The 19,036-nt window shown below is 39.0% G+C and overlaps 1 protein-coding gene across 2 annotated transcripts in view; it reads left to right on the forward strand.

Annotated features, from left to right (window-relative positions):
• The window catches only part of tnks (tankyrase), a 93,825-nt gene that overhangs the window by 18,309 nt on the left and 56,480 nt on the right, over positions 1–19,036 (forward strand). The window contains exons 2-6 of one of the 2 annotated variants that reach the window (XM_033017907.1): positions 7,351–7,575; positions 9,340–9,435; positions 10,520–10,556; positions 14,655–14,730; positions 16,974–17,021. In XM_033017907.1, the coding sequence (XP_032873798.1) occupies positions 7,351–7,575; positions 9,340–9,435; positions 10,520–10,556; positions 14,655–14,730; positions 16,974–17,021 (482 nt within the window). The remainder of the gene's footprint in view (positions 1–7,350; positions 7,576–9,339; positions 9,436–10,519; positions 10,557–14,654; positions 14,731–16,973; positions 17,022–19,036) is intronic. The other variant, XM_033017908.1, reaches the window with a different exon arrangement.

Genomic DNA, 19,036 nt, shown 5'->3' on the forward strand with positions numbered 1-19,036 from the left:
TGCCGCTGTAAGGCAGCGACTCTACTGCTGTGCCACTATTTGAAACAATGAATAGTAGAATCCCTGTTGTATATTATAGGCAAGAACACTGAATGGAGCAAAACTGAAAACATTTTGGATTGTGATCCTGCAAACTTTGTGCAGTAATAATGTGAAAATTAACTTGTTTGAAATTTGACAAGCATAATTTTCTTAACCTGCACTTCCTTCGTTTATATTTACACATATAATGAACATTCGCTGTTCATTATACAGGGCTCTAAAGTAACGGTTGCTCGTTTGCCAATGGCTACCCAAAGTCCCGCCGGGCAACCTAAAAGCCGTGTCATTTTGCCCGGCTTGGCAAGCGAAGGAAAGCTTGGCTGATGTGGACGGCGGACGGCCTGATGCAAACTGTGCCGGCGTTTCTCAGAGAGGTCTTGCCTTATCCTTGTTCCCTGCCTTGCCCTGTGGAGTTGCTGCTTGTTTGTGAACCAGCTGCTCAGGCAGCGGATTGGCGCTCGACACTGCTGCAAATTGTTCTGTTATTGTTCCCTTAAAGAGCCTGTCCCACTTTGCGATTTTTTTCGATGACTGCGGAGCGTCAGTGACTGACGCCCTTTAAAACCATCAAGTTGCACGACATACACGCTGACGTATGCTCTCCTGCGGGTGATGCCCGGTTAGGCGTTTGTTAGGGCTAGGGCTAGGGCTAGGGTTAGGGTTAGGGACCGCAGATGGGCTGTAAAATATTCTTCCTTCAATGCATGGATTTTAAACATTAATATATTAAAATGAATACAATAAAATCAATTGTGAAAATGAAAAGATCTGAATCGTTCAGTTTTGCAGATGTATTGGTCCGCTTCCAGATCCAATCACCGTCTCTAACTTTTCACAGGGATGGATTCAGTAAGTGTAGACTGGTCTCCCCTCTCCCCTCCACCCCCCTCTTCCCCCTCCCGCCACCATCCTTCCTTCTTCCCCCCCCCACCCTTCTTCCCTTTCCTCCACTCTTCTTCCCCTTCTCCACTCTCCACCCCCCTCCCCTCACATCCCCTTCTCCCCCTCTCCCTCCCTTCTCCACCCCCCCATTTTCCCCGACGCCCCCCACACTATCCCACACTCGCTAGGGACAATTTATACACACCTGTGTGCCTTTGGAGTGCGGGAGGTAACCCTAACCATAACTCTAGGTTGATAGGCTTGGTATTTAAGTATGAATTGTCCCTAGTATGTGTGGGATAGTGTGAGGGGGATCGCTGGTCGGTGCGGATTCGGTGGGCCGAAGGGCACTATCTCTGAACTAAATGTGACACGGGCCCCAATGTTCTGCATGGGAACTAAACTGTTGGCCACGAGTTGTCCCAGAGGCAGATCTCTCTTCCAATGGTCTCTCCAAACCCCCAGAGGCAGCGGGCTTTTCAACTGGGTACTGGCGATGTTGTCAATGTACCAGTGTCACCCACCTGCTCCGTCCACTGAGTCTAAATCCCCACCACCCATTTTGAAACAAGGGGGTGGGGGGGGGGTGTTGTTCCCAAAGTCTACATTTATCCCATAGTCAATGTTACTAAAACAGATGATGTGGAGTAGACTTTGTGCAGTACTGTTAGTGGGATCTAGCTGTCACAGGCTGGGTCCACAAATGGGGGTCGTGGGGGGGGGGGGGGGGTTGGAAAATGGGAGAAGGGGATATGAGGGGGGGGGAGTGGAGAAGGGGGAGAAGAGTGGAGCGGGAAGGAGGAAGTGGGGGGGACGGGAGAAGCATAGGAGGGGAGTGGAGAAGGAGGGATGGGGGTGGGAGGAGGGTGGAGGGGAGAGTAGGGGAGAGTGGAGTTCAGTCTACACTCACTGAATCCACCCTGTGAAAAGTTAGAGACGGTGATTGGATCTGGATGTGGACCAATACAAAATAAAACTGAACGATTCAGACATCTTTTCATTTACACAATTGATTTTATTGTATTAATTTTAATATATTAATTTTAAAATCCATGCATTGAAGGAAGAATATTTTACAACCCATTTGTGGTCTCTAACCCCAACCCTAGCCCTAACCGGGCGTCACCCGCAGGACAGCATACGTCTGCATGTGACAGGGCGCACGACATGATGAGACACCCAAATGTCGCCCCTGGATTTTGAACATTCCAAAATCCTGGGCGACAGTGAGACACCGCGCGTCATTACATGTGTCACAACCCGACCACGACGCAACAACCCCTTTTCAGGCTTTCGCTGAAAATGTCGCCCAAGTGGGACAGGCCCTTAAACTAACTAACTGTCTGGTTTAAATTGAAGGTAGACACAAAATGCTGGAGTAACTAGTGGTTAACAATGGTATGAACATTGACCTCTAACTTCAAGTAGCCCTTGGTTTCCCTCTCTCCATCTCCTCCCCCTTCCCAGTTCTCCCACCAGTCTTACTGTCTCCGACTACATTCTATCTCTGTCCCAACCACACCCCTGACATCAGTCTGAGGAAGGGTCTGGACCCGAAACGTCACCCTTTCCTTCTCTCCAGAGATGCTGTCCCTGTCCCTGCGCTTTCTGCCTCTGTCTCTGCTCTTTCTGTCTCTGCCTCTGCCTCTGCTCTTTCTGTCTCTGCCTCTGCTCTTTCTGCCTCTGCCCCTGCCCCTGTCTCTGTCTCTGCTCTTTCTGTCTGTCTCTGCCTCTGCTCTTTCTGTCTCTGTCTCTGCTCTTTCTGTCTCTGTCTCTGCTCTTCTGCCTCTGCCCCAGCCCCTGTCTCGGTCTCTGCTCTTTCTGTCTCTCCCTGTCTCTGTGTCTCTGTCTCTCGCTTACCAGTCCTCCCCCACTTTTTCATCAGAAACCCATCCCAAAATGTGGGCATTGAAGCTACCTCTAATGCTCCAGTGTAGTGCCAAGTAACAGCCATGTTGCTGAAAGGGTTGTTATGATATAGCATGGTGTTCCTGAAGTCCCACACCAGAAGAGCTACCTAACATCTGCACTCTCCTTGACCTCGTCCTTACCATACCGGCACCAGCTGAGGCTGAGTGAGGCTTCAGCCGGCTGAAGCAGCTGAAGACCACCATCAGAAGTTCCGTCCAGGACGACCAGGTGATGGACCAGCTCCTCATCATGCTGCACGCCTGTAACATCAAGGACTTTGATCCCCGGCCAGCCATCAGCTTGTGGCATGCAGGAGGGATGAGAGCAAAGAGGCCTGACACGGGAGAAGACCCAGCTGCAGCATCTGCCTCGGGACCTCACCCTGACAGTGACAAGTCTGATGAGGAGGATGCTCTGCATGACAATTAAATAGATTTTTAGATTTGAACAGCTCTGTATTTACTTTTCTTAGTGGGCACAAAGAGTAAAAAGAGGTACTATGTACATTCAAAAGTATGGTGTAGGTCTGGTCAGGTAATAATAATAATACAGTAACAAGTATGATACAAGAAAAAGAAAATCGAAGTACACTTCCATTCTCTTTCTTTTAAATTACAAAATCCTAGAGCAGAAGGGATATATTATGCATCTATTTTTCCCCCTCTTGATGTTGTTACTGTGTCTACCTTCAAAGGTGTCAAACAGATCGATTCAGATGATTGAAGATTCAAGAGGAAAAGACTCATGTTATGGCCATTTCATGATAATTGTCGGTCCTTCACAGAAAACATGCTTGCATCAATCTGTAGTGTGCATGGTTAAGCATATATGTTACCATGGTCCAGGATTTATTGGCACAGGTTGATCATACGCTGTATAATCCAACCGCATTTTTGTTTGGAAGCGGAAAGAAACAATAGAAATTGCATTCATTATAACGTGTAAAAAGAGTTGAGATACTGTATTATAATTTTGCTGCATGTCATTGTGGTATATATCATGTCTTGATTGGAGAATATGTTTAATTTGACTTTATTTGAAGCAGAAATAATATGTGAATGCTTCATTGAGCATAAATCCGACTGGTAACTATGCACTTCGTCCGAGCACATTATCGCACACGTCATGCAAGCTGTCTTAAATGAACATCTAAACTGTCATTTGACAACCTAAAAAGCGGCCTAGGTTGCCCGGCTGGTATCAGAGAAAAAAAGTTAAGTGAGTGACTGCATATATTGTGCAGCAGAGCCTTATTCCAATTTTAAAAAATGCATTCATTTTCTTGGATCTGGGTATCATTGGGATATCCTGCATTTGTTGCCTATTCTAATTGCTTTCATGAATCATTACTGTCCTTCTGGAACAGATTTTCCAATGGTAACATTGAATTGTTGTATCACAAAAGATCCTCCTTTGACCATAGATTCTCTTATGGTATAACCTAGAATGATTCCTAACAATTGGAATTAAGCATCTTAAATTAGAATATTTTTTTCATTTGCAAGATTATGTATTATGCAAGCCTAGAGGAACATAATGTCTATTTGAAGTTTAAAGCAAAGGTCCCAAAAGCTTTAAAATAAATGTAAGATTTGAAAATCTGCAAGAAAATAAAATCCCTGAAGGTTCCCAATCCAAAGCTGCGTAACTCAAGGGCTTTGATTTATAAACCTTAACAAATGGTACTTACATTTAAAAAAAATGCTGCCGATGGCACCTAAGGGTTCCAAATGTAAAACCAGAGACCCAAAATCAGAGGATGAATAGCTTTTATTTGTAGCGAGTGCCCAGGATCTAGAGTGCACTGCTAGGGGTAATAGCATAGGTAGTTGCAATTGTAGATTTACAGGGCTGTGTGGAGAAAGTGGTGGAGTGTGACGAGCAGTTTTTCTTTTACTGACCATTGATTAATTTTATAATCACTTGTTGCACAATCCCTAACTATCGCTTTGGATACTACCTGCAGTTGAGCTTATAGGACTAGATATTACAATCCCTACTATAATTGACTCCTTAATAACATGAGTGGGGGTAGGGGTAAAGACTTCATTGGGGTCATCAGGTGGGCACCCTCCTTCCTTGGTGTTTCGTTGAAAGGCCAACGGCACGGCAGGATTATCAGACAAAGTTTTGTGTTTATCAATTTTTCAGTCCACCAGCAAGTGCCGTTTTCCAAACTAATCTGTTTGGAGATGTGCATGCCCTATTGAGATGTTTTGCCTGAGTCATGAAGCAGATGGCTGAATATGGTTTCCATTTTCCTCGTGAAGGACCATTTAATTATTAATGCCTTTCATGTCACTTTTCCACTCCCTACCAAGGAGGTTTGATTCACTGGAACAATGACTGCAATGTGGCTTATTTTCCTGTTAATTGTGCTTAATCTAACATGAAGATCCTCATGGTTATAGACTGATAATTCTTAAAGATCATCAATTATAAACCACTCGACGTGCAGTATAATGTTAGAAGAATATTGCTATGTGTTTTTTGTTTAAGATTGGATCTTTAAGTAAAATACTGTTTATAATGCCTATAAATTATTAGTGGAGAATAAAATACAGTGCCCTCCATAATGTTTGGGACAAAGACCCATCATTTATTTATTTGCCTCTGTACTCCACAATTTGAGATTTGTAATAGAAAAAAATCAGATGTGGTTAAACTGCACATTGTCAGATTTTATTAAAGAGTATTTTAATACATTTTGGTTTCACCATGTAGAAATTATTGTAGAAACAGCTGTGTTTATACATCGTCCTCCCATTTCAGGGCACCATAATGTTTGGGACACATGGCTTCACAGGTGTTTGTAATTGCTCAGATGTGTTTAATTGCCTCCTTAATGCAGGTATAAGAGAGCTCTCAGCACCGAGTCTTTCCTCCAGTCTTTCCATTACCGTTATCAGCATGAGGACCCAATGAAAGTCAAAGAAGCCATTATGAAACTGAGAAACAAAAATAAAACTGTTAGAGACATCAGCCAAACCTTAGGCTTACCAAAATCAACTGTTTGGAACATCATTAAGAAGAAAGAGAGCACTGGTGAACTTACTAATCGCAAAGGGATTGGCAGGCCAAGGAAAACCTCCACAGCTGATGACAGAATTCTTTATAATAAAGAAAAATCCCCAAACACCTGTCCGACAGATCAGAAACTCTTCAGGAGTCAGATGTGGATTTGCCAATGACTACTGTCCACAGAAGACTTCATGAACAAAAATACAGAGGCTACACTGCGAGATGCAAACCACTGGTTTGCTGCAAAAATAGGATGGCCGGGTTACAGTTTGCCAAGAAGTACTAAAAAGTGCAACCACAGTTCTGGAAAAAGGTCTTGTTGACAGATGAGATGAAGATTAACATATCAGAGTGATGGCAAGAGCAAAGTATGGAGGAGAGAAGGAACTGCCCAAGATCCAAAGCATACCACATCATCTATGAAACATGGTGGTGGGGGTGTTATGGCCTGGGCATGTATGGCTGCTGAAGGTACTGGCTCACTTATCTTCATTGATGATACAACTGCTGATGGTAGTAGCATAATGAATTCTGCAGTGTATAGACACATCCTATCTGCTCAATTTTGCACAAATGCCTCAAAACACATTGGCCGGTGGTTCATTCTACAGCAAGACAATGGTCCCAAACATACTGCTAAAGCACCAAAGGAGTTTTTCAAAGCTTAGAAAATGGTCAATTCTTGAGTGGCCAAGTCAATCACCCGATCGGAACCCAATTGAGCATGCCTTTTATACACTGAAGAGAAAACTGAAGGGGACTAGTCCCCAAAACAAGCATAAGCTAAAGATGGCTGCAATACAGGCCTGGCAGAGCATCACCAGAGAAGATACCCAGCAATTGGTGATGTCCATGAATCACAGACTTCAAGCAGTCATTGCATGCAAAGGATATGCAACAAAATACTAAACATGACTACTTTAATTTACATTACATTGCTGTGTCCCAAACATTATGGTGCCCTGAATTGGGGTGACTATGTATAAACACTGCTGTAATTTCTACATGGTGAAACCAAAATGTATAAAAATGGCCTTTATTAAAATCTGACAATATGTACTTTGACCACATGTAATTTTCTATTACAAATCTCAAATTGTGTGCAGAGGCAAATAACTAAAGGTCTGTGTCCCAAACATTATGGAGGGCACTGTATATGCTGAATTCCTAGTTTCATGATTGTGTAGCTGCCCTTGGAAAAAGAATAACATTTTGGTAAGAAGACCCAAAAATATTAATGCTAACATTATTCTGAAACCCCTAAATAATACAGTATATTTTTTCCTGTTTATTTATGTTTACTCAAGGGCTTGATCTTTTCAAAAATGTTAAGGTGATTAGTTTGATAAATATCAGTTTGAATATTATGGGGTAAGTTAATCCACTGCTAAATTCTGGGGGAAAAAATACCCTGCGCAATTTTTGTGTGAAACTGAAATATTTGATTATATGATAATGGTTTACGGTTGATTAAGATTGATTTTCTTGTTGCAGGATTTGGAAGAAAGGATGTTGTAGAACACCTCTTACAAAATGGTGCAAATGTTCATGCACGTGATGATGGCGGACTGATCCCACTCCATAACGCCTGCTCATTTGGTCATGCAGAAGTCGTCAGTTTGCTGCTGTGTCATGGAGCAGATTCAAATGCTCGAGACAATTGGAATTATACTCCTTTGCACGAGGCAGCAATCAAAGGAAAGATTGATGTCTGCATTGGTAAGTAATTATGTTTGCAAAATTATTGATAATGTGAAGTGATTTGACACAAAAATGGATAACAGAGATAGGTTGAATAAGTTAGGTCTTTATTCTCTGGAGCACAGAAGGTTAAGGGGGGACTTGATAGAGGTCTTTAAAATGATGAGAGGGATAGACAGAGTTGATGTGATCAAGCTTTTCCCTTTGAGAATAGGGAAGATTCAAACAAGAGGACATGACTTCAGAATTAAGGGACAGAAGTTTAGGGGTAACATGAGGGGGAACTTCTTTACTCAGAGAGTGGTAGCGGTGTGGAATGAGCTTCCAGTGGAAGTGGTGGCGGCAGGTTCGTTGGTATCATTTAAGAATAAATTGGATAGGCATATGGATGAGAAGGGAATGGAGGGTTATGGTATGAGTGCAGGCAGGTGGGACTAAGGGAAAAAAATTGTTCGGCACGGACTTGTAGGGCCGAGATGGCCTGTTTCCGTGCTGTAATTGTTATATGGTTATAATGGTTCGGGACTGGCAATGGCAAGAAAGTGTTATTTAATAGACATTCCAGAAATGAGAAAGGAAAATAAGCTCCCATAATCTAATTTTTTGTCAGTGCAAAATATCCACTTGTCATTTTCAAAAAGAGCAGAAGCTAGGCCAAAATCTTTAAGGGTGGTAGCGTTGTGCAACTGGTAGTGCTGCTGTCTCACAGAGCCAGAGATCCGGGTTCAACCCTAACCTCGGGATGTTTTTCTTTCCATGTTTGCCATCATCTCTCCCACCTCGTTCACCCAAGAATACAAGGGAAAGTTTTATCTGAATAATAATTACAACCATGGCTTTTAAAAACAAGTAAACTGGCACTTTAAATGGGCACTTCTGCATATTGTTGGCTGAAGTTCAACAAAGCAAACATTTAATTTGATGCAGCTGCCTTCTCTAATGAAAAAGGGATTTAAAGCATCAAATAAAAAGTCTGAAGGGTTCTGAATCAAAACGTGTCCTATTCATGTTCTCCTGAGATGCATCCTGACCCTTTGTTACTCCACCACTTTGTATATTTTTCTGTAAGCCAGCATCTGCAGTTCCTCATCTTATCTTATATATACTTAAAACTCTGATCTTGGATGTGTGTGTGTGTGTAATCACATCTTCTCAAAAAATCGACGCTCTAACGGTAAAATATTTACATATTCCGGTAGAGATTGATCCCGTGGACTCCGAAATCGTCTTATTTGAAAAATTCATGCTTTATTTTTCGAGTTATTAATCAAAATGTTCAATAATCTAAAAAAACATTGAAAACAAAACCAACTGTTTTTCGCTGATGACGTCACAATGGCTCTGCTCGGCGTTGTATCATATTAATTATTGTTTGTCAATTACCATTTAATCAGATTATTATATGTGATGTTATAAATTCATCTCTTGCTGTCAGTGTTGAGGTTTTTGCAAGTACAATGATTTCACTCCATCAGCAATTCTACAATGGCAGTTATTTATTGGATTGCTGAGTAAAAGACAAATTGTACAAAGTGTGAAGCTTGTCATTGGTATTGCATTGATATTTATATTTACTGCTGGGCATACCTCCTTTGAAAACTGGGGAAGTGCATTGTATCGTAAGAATGTTTTATATTATGAAAGTCTTAGCTCATTTTGTCTTTTGATTTAATTGACAGTGGTAAGATGCTGCTGCAATTTATATTTTATGCAATGTGTTATAATTTTTAAATAGTGTTTGTGTTCGACAAATGAGATGCTGCTTCTGTATTTTTTATGTAGTTCTTCTGCAACACGGAGCTGACCCCAACATTAAGAATACTGATGGGAAAACTGCTCAAGACTTGTCTGATCCTTCTGCAAAAGCAGTACTAACAGGTAAGAGAAGCTTAGTTTTCCCATTGTCTTCTCCTCCTCCACTATTGCCCCACTGCGATGCTACTGAAAAGATGATTTTTAGTACTCATCATATTTATACAAATTAATAAGGTAAGTTCTGTTCTTAATATCACATACAATCAGCAGCAAGCATTAGTTTCTTGAACTGCTGCTTGTGAAATTATTACGTATTATTGTTTATTCCTGAAGCTATTTTCAGAATTGTCTTAAGACTTGAAATGGTAATGTGATTTTGCAACTGATTTAAAAGCCATTTAATGAGAGAAACAAGTAAAGGCCATTTTACCTTATTTAACAATTCTGCTGAACAATGACATTTTTAGCTTAATTTTATTTACCCATCTTAGATCAATATCTCCTTTTACATCTCCAACTCGGTGAATGGTCATCTTTTGTACATTCTCCTTAGCTTGAATCTTCAATGAAGATCACACTTGCAAAAAGACAAACTTGCTGTCAATATGCTATTATGGATGTTTAGCTGATGGCAGAATTGGCACTGTCAAAATGTACCATTCAGTGGAAATTTGCATAAATTAAACAAACCTACTTGGGGCATGAAAACATTTCTCAAAAATGCTATGTAGACAAACACTGCAAAATGTATATGTACAGCCCCCCTGATTGCACTAACACCATGCGAGCAACAATACAGCTAATATGGAAGAAGCAATCAAATAGAAAATCTTGATCTCCAGAGTTATTAGGCAAAACTGTAGAGGTTTAAGGGATTTAGAGCAACAGCTCTAACATTTTGTCTGCCACTTCACATTGGTCTCTCACTTAGCACTTAGAGATCAATGCTAAAGGGAATCACTGCGTTGCATTACTGATACCGCTGTTTTTATGGGAATCCATGTGAATCTGCAAGTGCTAGGCATTTTTGCGGTCGAGGACCACCTCCATGTGTTGACATATGTAGCGTTACTATCATTACCACCTTATGGTTGTGATGGCAATAGTTGTCTATTCCCATACACTCCGTTAAAATATAATAGGATGAAGATTGGAAGTATGGTTTTCTGGTCATAGCACCAACAAGATATTTTGCTTAATCACATAGGTGAATACAAGAAGGATGAACTTCTAGAAGCAGCTAGGTAAGTGGCAGAAATTATTTTCTTAATTTAGTATATTAATATAATGCTTGTATGAAAATTTTGGTTTATGTTTAATGAATAAAAGGAAATATTTTTTTTAAGACTGTTTGAGGCAGTTTTGTCTTTTCCAGGTTTTACATACAAACCAAAAATTAAATTTATGAAATTGCAAATTTTCTGTAATGGATTCCATCAACTGAATTCCTGATATTCCTTTTCACCTTAACTTCACTTATTGTATCTTAAATGTTGTCACTGTTTTGCTTCCACTGCTCTCCCAAATATTCCAGTTACGCACCACTTTATGGGTGTAAAAGGATTCCTCAATATCTCATCTAAATCTCTTACACTTTACCCTAAATTTAGTCCTTTAATTTTATCCGTCTGATACGAGGAATAGTTTCTGTGATCAACCCTATCTACACTCCTTTATGGTATAAGAAGGGATTTTGCAGATGAAGACAGGCCTAATAATGATGGAGCAATTAAAGTCAGCTGCCTTTAAAAGATTGGGAATATAAATCCCTTGGAAGGATGTGACAACAGAGGGACTTAAAGATAGTGAAGCAAGGCCATGGAGGCGTTTGAAAAAAATAAGGTTTTTGAAATTGAGATGTGTACAAACTGAGTTCGGGCATACACAGAGATTGGTTTGGTCAAGCTAAGGGGTAACAACGTGACTGAATATAGGGGGGGAAGGGGAGAAGGAAATCTTGATAGTTTGGTAGTTATCAAAATTCATCTCTGGCTCACATTTGATGCCAAGGATCCAGCCAGTCTGTTTCAGCCATGAATGATTGCCAGGAGGAGGAGTCTGGAAGATTTTATTGTATGGTTTACAAACAATAGTTTCTGCTATCCTGTATTGTTTCAATAGGCAATGACATCCTAGCGTCCCATTTCCCATTCAGATCAATTTTCGGTTTGGCCACTGAAACAGAAATATCTTACAACTTCACTAATTCTAAAATCAGGACTTCTCTGTCTGTAATTAATATTACAAGCTACAAAAATTAAGAAAATAAAAATGTATTTTATTTCACAAGTCTGAAAGCCAGGTCTGTGAACTATTCCTGTGAAAAGCACTTGTGTATCTCTGCTTATTCAGCCTTTAGGATGCTCTTGGTAGTGACTGTTCTTTCCTGAGCAGTCACTCTTACCAGTAACTTTGCTGTTTATTCATGGACTTAAATTAGTAAAACTTAGACAAATCCTATTTTTTCTACTGGTTGCCTTTGCCTTCCTATGTTATTAAGCAAATGTTAGAATTTGGTACATATGATTCCCCTGTAATCTGGGAGATTGGTCAGAAATCCAGAAGAGGTGCTAGCTTGATTCTTGTGATTGAAGATATCTCAATTCATTTTCTACGTGGGAGCTCAAAACGGACATATTATAAACGTAGTCAGAACGTTGCAGAAAAATACTTCTACTAACATGGGTTTTCTTCCATTTAATGTCAAAGCAGGGAGACATTGTACAAAGATAAAAATTGGGGATTCTTTATCTGATTTCTTGCAGTATTTTCAACAGGATAATCAAGATTGAATTAAATGTTCCAGGATCCTTAACTTTTACAAGCAATAAGCAAAAATGGGAAAGAGGGGTAGACCCAATAATAAACGATGCAATATAGGCAGATGTGAGAGATAATCCTAGCTCAGAAAACCAAAAGGTAGAATCCATTTGGTGAAGCAAGAGGTGGAGTACTTTAGTGGGAGATGTTGGTAGACTTCCAAAGCATAGTGGTAATATGGCACATGGTACAAGTCTGGAAATTGGAGAACATGCAATATTGGTAAAACAATAATGATAGCAGACATAAATCTCTAATTGAATATGCATATAAAATGTGCAGCATTAATATGGAGGAGTAATTCATGAAGTATATAAAATATGGTTTTCAAGATCTGGATGTTGAGAAACAAGGATTTTTTTTGGCGGTGGGGGAAGAGGAGCAAGCTTTTTAGATCTAACATTGTCCAGATACAAAGTTGCCCATGAATCTGTATTGAATGGAGAATGCAAAGAGCCTTTAAGTTAACTTACAAGTAGCACAGTGGACCAGTTAGAGACCTAGGTTTAACTGTGAATAATGGTTAATAATCTGGTTGTTCAGTGGTCTTTATGGAAGATTGATCATAATATGATAGAATTTTAGACAAAAGTTAAATTAACTTAATTATTTCTGACTCCAGGACCATAAAATTAAACAAAGCAAACTCTGAATGTACGAAGCATAAGTTAGCAATAGTTGATTAAGAATCATCAATAAAATATGGCAGTAAGCAAACAATGTTAATATTTAAAGAGTACATTAATTTACAACAAATAAATATCCCTTGAACGCATAATAATCCAAGGGGGAAATTCAGCTATGGATCTTAAGTAGAGTAATTAAAGATTGTGTTACATTCATGGAAAATACTCAAAATTTTGCTGAAATAGAGCATTGGCTTTAAGATTGAATGAAGAGCTAAAAGAAATTAGCACCAATAAATATTAGTATTTGAGTGATTAATAGGACTGAAAGTCAATAAACCCCGACAATATGCATCAAGATTTTGAAGGAACTGGCTGTGGAGATGGTGGGTGCAATGGTTGATATATTTCAGGACTCCATCAATTCGACGACAGTAATTTATAGAAGCTGGAAGATACAAAGTTGCCCATGAATCTGTATTGAATGGAGAATGCAAAGAGCCTTTAGGTTAACTTACAAGTAGCACAGTGGACCAGTTAGAGACCTAGGTTTAACTGTGAATCGTGGGTACTCTGTGGAGTTTGTGCATCCTCTCTGACCTCAAATTTCTGCCTAGTGCTCTGATTTCCACCAACACTCCAAAGATGTGCTGGCAGGTTAATTGTCTATGTATTTTGCTCTTAATGTAAGTCGCAAAAAAAAGTTTTAAGTAGCAGAGAATGCACAAGGGGGCGAGTGACCTGCTGCTACTTCTGTTCATGTCAGCCCCAAAATGTAATAAAAAAAGAACTGCGGATGCTGGTTTATATCAAAGTTTATACTAGTTTATAGCCCCAAAATGCCTTTAGTTAATAAACTCTAAAATATACTAATTAAATATATACACGCTGAATGATAAATGAAGATTTGCGTTTAAATGGTCCCATTTGAAATTAGAAACTCTAATGCTGGGCTCATGTTATAAGAGTCAAGCTTTTGATTAAATGATTAAATCACATTTTAATCCCTCTTTTCATGGTTACTTTGGAAGTGGATTTCTATGCCATACCTCTAACTCCTTTTTCCGGCAGGAAAAAAATAGATTTGAATTAGGGGGAAATTGATCATAAATTCCAGAAATACAAAGTGTTGGAATAGCTCAATGGGTCGGGCAGCATCTGTGGAGTCCATGGATAGGCAAAGGTTTGTCAGGACCCTTCTTCAGCCTGAAATATCGCCTATCAATGTTCTCCAGAAATGCTGCCTGACCTGCAAAGTTACTCCAGCACATTACGCTTTCCTCAAGATTCCACCATTTATAGTTCCTTGTACATGATAATAATATTGTAAACACAGGAGTGAGCAACAAAAATCAATTTGTAGACCTAGAATAGTGAGTAGGTATATGATAGTATGTTTCACAATTTTGGGGTTTTGTGTAACTTCGTGCACTGTAATTTGAAGTGTACTTAGTGACCAAAGGTTTGGAACAACAGCTACCTTTCTATAATTAATCACTATAACTCCTGAGATCAGGGTCAGAGAACTTTTAATTTTGGGTAGACAAAAATGCTGGAGAAACTTAGCGGGTGAGGCAGCATCTATGGAGCGAAGGAAATAGGTAACGTTTCGGGTCGAAACCCTTCTTCAGACGAAGGGTCTGAAGAAGGGTTTTGACCCGAAACGTTGCCTATTTCCTTCGCTCCATAAATGCTGCCTCACCCGCTGAGTTTCTCCTGCATTTTTGTCTACCTTCGATTTTCCCGCGTTTGCAGTTCCTTCTTGAACTTTTAATTTTGTCCTATTTTATTGACTCTACTTACAAGATCCATTATTTTTCAAAACATCACCTCTTTAGTTGCTAAAATTGATAAAATTCTAATTATTATTTTAATTTGCTTTTTATTTCATTTCAGGAGTGGTAATGAAGAGAAGCTCATGGCACTGCTTACTCCACTGAATGTAAACTGTCATGCCAGTGATGGAAGAAAAGTAAGAATACGTATATGGTTTTCCAAATTTATTAATTAAACATAAATACAGGAACACAAATCTTAATCGTTGAAATGTCAGACCTACATTTAATTTTGACCTTCACACTTATCAAAGGCTTGTGCAAGTAAATGGTTAAGTGAATTATAGCGTTTAGAATAATTCCACCCTAGACTGGGTGGGACATTTAACCAAAGTTTATGTCATCACTAGGATTTCAGTGAAACATACAGATTATGGTCATTTGAAATGTGGGAATAAGAGGTGCACACCTTGAGAGAGAGAGAGAGAGAGAGAGCATGTGTATACCACGTGAAAATATTGGTACTAGTTGGTCTAATGCTTATTGCCGGTATAGCGGACACAACATGAGGCCTTGAATTCAGAGGATGCCGAAATATGTATTGCACAATATTTGAGATGTTTTAATGTAAATATTGTTTTCCCAGAGTACAGCACTGTCAAATGTACAAACTGTCAAACTGTAGCCCAGTAACAAAACTGAGTGATATTTTTATTTTTCTGGTAGTACATCTAATTTTTGTGTTAGATCAGTGGCATCAAACTTGGCTCTGGTATTTGTGTATTCACCCTGGGCCACTTTTAGCAAAAGCTGTTTGGAGATTCAGGAGAGGAATTGGAATGTATTATACAAAGTTTACACTACAAAAGTAGACTTAGTATATGCATATTTCTGGTCAGACGATCGGTGTCATGTTGGTTCTTAGCATTTAACATTCTGGCTGCTGAAATCAGCATTGGCTAAACATTGAAGGGATGTGTGGCGACTTTTGTCTTACATTTTACCGTCTGAAAAATGCATGCAAACTTGGGTGGTGCATGTATCATGCATTCAAGTTCAACAAGAGGCCTCAACAGCAAACTGGAAGCCATTCAAAGAATAGTAAGAAAATTATATTTTTCTTCACTTTTGTGGAGGAGCAGGAGCAGACTACCTCTCCAGTTGGTACCCTTCCAATGGCTGGACTCTACTCTGTAGAAGGTTAAATTCCCAAGCTAATGGAGGATGTTGTCATGAGTGGATTGGGAGCACAACATTTAAAAGTTGGTATTTTTCTGGCTGTGAGAAGCAATGCCCGAGTTACTCAACAACAATTCAGAGCATAATACAGTTTAGATTTGATTATTGTGTAAACTCTTTTGTAACCCTTAATTTCACTAGTATTACATTTTGTATAATTCATACAAGGATGTATTTGCATTAGTGTATGATTTAGTCTGGTCAGAGACATTATAATTTGCTTAACTTCAAGAGCTGAGGTTAATTTGAACATTTTTTATTCATTTAGTGCAATGGCATATATGTTGCAGGTGGAATGCCTGATGAAATGAGTGCAGTTTCAGTTGAAATAGTTTCAACCCATATCAGGAAATGAATAAAACGTTTTCAGCCCAAGACCCAGTGTTTTTATTTGATAAAATGTATGGACTAGGAAGTTAGAAGATAAAAATCATCAGGTGTGGGATCTTTCATGAGAATTCAATGGCCCAGCCATAATGGTATTCATTGAATGTATTTTGTTGCTAACTTGATGGAATCTTAAGTAGTATTTAATACAAAATTTCCAAAGGTAATTCTGAAAAGGCTGGTATAAAAATAATTTCCGTGTGCAAAAATATTTGGAGATTTAATTTAATTTTTTTCAAGCTCATGACTTCAACACTGCCTGTTAATATTGTCTCAAAATAGTGATCGGCCAACTACAGAAAATTGACATTCTAGGTATTCTAGACAGTGGCTGTTTGAACATGCCTTGTATGTTGTGTCTGCTGAAGGTTTCATACATTACTTAACTTATAGTATTGTTTTTACATATTTATCATGAAAGCAGGGAAAATTGCACTGTCCAGGTATTAAGCCAAAACTTGAAAAGTGATGTATAAAAATATACATTTAAAATGTAAACAGGCAGTAGAGAAGTAAATCAAACAGCTTTTGCATAATTTTTCATTTTAATAGAAAATACCCAGGCTTCATCAGATCAAAAAGTTAGTTTTTCAAGTGTTGCATCTATGTGCAGTTATGAGGTATCTACATACATTTGGTTTCATAAAAAGGGTATAATGGAACAATTAACACTTTAATTGATGATTGATCTTGTGTTAAGAATATTATACATAGTTTGCTGTCGCAAATGTTTTTTTGGCAAAACCTAAGCTCAGACTGGTTATAGTGATCTCTTTTACTAAATAAGAATTTTTTTTCATTTTTGACATTGCAGACTGCAGAACCTCACCCCATCAGTCTACGATGTAGAAATGGAAATATGGTACACTTCTTATGCACTATGGTTATTTACTGGTACTGCAGTGTCAAATATACGGTCTGTGATTTGTTCAAAAATTTTATATCCATAATTTAGTGGATGTGGGACATATAAGCAAATAGCTCATTATATGTAAGTTTTAACCATTGCAGCTTGCAGTATTGCCAGTCCTGTATTCCCTCCTTTTTGTTTCTCTTTCCTAATTTCATCTCAATGGTTTTTCTTTACAAATACTTGGCCTAATTTGGAAATTAATTATAATTTATATATAAATCTGATTACGAGTTCATTTGTGATTAATGTTGCTGATATCTTGCTGAAGTAGCATGATTTGCTGGCTATAGTTAGTACCTGTAGTCTGTATTGTGCAAAATATTAGATTTCAAGATGCTTGTAACAAGTAACAAGTAGCCTTTATTGTCATTCAGTCCTTGCGGTCTGAACGAAATTTTGTTGCCTTGCAGTCCTACATATAGTAAAAATGACAAAACACACAATAAACACAAATTAACATCCACCACAGTGAGTTCACCAGGCACCTCCTCGCTGTGGTGGAAGGCAAAACTAAATACTATCAAAAGTATAACGTTTTTGCACTTTTGCCAACTGTGCAAGCATTATTCATAATTTCTGGCTGCAAAGCAAACAGTTTCTGTTAATCCATTGATTTGAATGGTGTACACCTGCAATTTTTTTGATCAGCTGTCATACAACAGGTGAGAACTTGGACAATCCTTGGGTGTGCAGATAAAACTGCAGAAAATGCTTGATAAACATTTGGCCCAATTTCATCATAGTTTTTTTCAATAACGTAGAGAGAGGTTTGCAGAGTCGCTTGAGCACCAAGACAGCAATTATGGAGTTAATGCTTAAAAAACACACATCCTGGAGGATTAATTAGTGCACTTCATTCACAGGCTATATATGTCCACGTCAACTTGCCAAAGGCTGCAGTTTAATGTTGAATTGTATTAGTTGATATGACTAATGGGTGCTTTGTTGGCTGAAATGACTAAAAATTGATACTTTCTCATCCTATTAAGTTGAATTGTCAAATAAAAGCTGAAAGGGAGACAAAAATATCAAAGGGTGTCACAGAGTTGCTGCACCATTGTGACTAGAGAGAGAGAGAGAGAGAGAGAGAGGACCTGTTCCTGTGCGTTACTGTTTTATATTCATCTACTGTACAGAACCAGAGTTGCTGCACTACTCTGCCATTCCTGGAATCTCCTCTGTCTGCACATAATCCATATCCCTCAATTCCCTGTTTATCCTAGTGCCTTTCCAAAAACCTTTTTCTTGCAACTGTTATCTGCCTCCATCATCACCATGGCAGCACATTCCAGGCACTCATTACTCTCCATGTGTAAAAAAAACAACTTGCACATCTCTTTTAAACTGTTTTAAACTATATTTGGTATAAACTTGCATCTGCAGTTCCTTTTTATTACATGTACTTTAAACTTTTGATTTTCTCACCTTAAAGCTATGCCCTCCAGCCTTTGGCATTTCCATTCTGGGAAAAAGGTTCTGAGCGTCTGTCTCATCTGTTTCTCTCATAATTTTATATACTATTCTAAAGTCTCCCCTCAACCTCTGACATGCCAGAGAAAAAAATCCAATATCATCTTATAGTTAAGATAGACACAAAAAGCAGGAGTAACTCAGCGGGTCAGACAACATTTCTGGAGAAAAGGAGTAGGTGACGTTTCGGGTTGAGACCCTTCTTCAGCCAGAAACGTCACCTATTCCTTTTCTCCATATAACCATATAACATATAACTGTCTGTCTGACCTGCTGAGTTACTCCAGCTTTTTATGTCTATCTTTGGTTTAAACTAGCATCTGCAGTACCTTCCTACACGTCTCCTTATAGCTAATATCCTTTAATCTCGGCAGCATTCTGGTAAACCAATTCTACATCCTCTCCAAAGCCTCCACATCCTTCCTGTAATGTGGCGACCAGAATCATTCGGAGTACTCCAAATACGGAGTAACCAAAGTCGTAAAACGCTGCAA

The sequence above is a fragment of the Amblyraja radiata genome, chromosome 3 (genome assembly GCF_010909765.2).
Source record: "Amblyraja radiata isolate CabotCenter1 chromosome 3, sAmbRad1.1.pri, whole genome shotgun sequence".
Classification (NCBI taxonomy): domain Eukaryota; kingdom Metazoa; phylum Chordata; class Chondrichthyes; order Rajiformes; family Rajidae; genus Amblyraja; species Amblyraja radiata.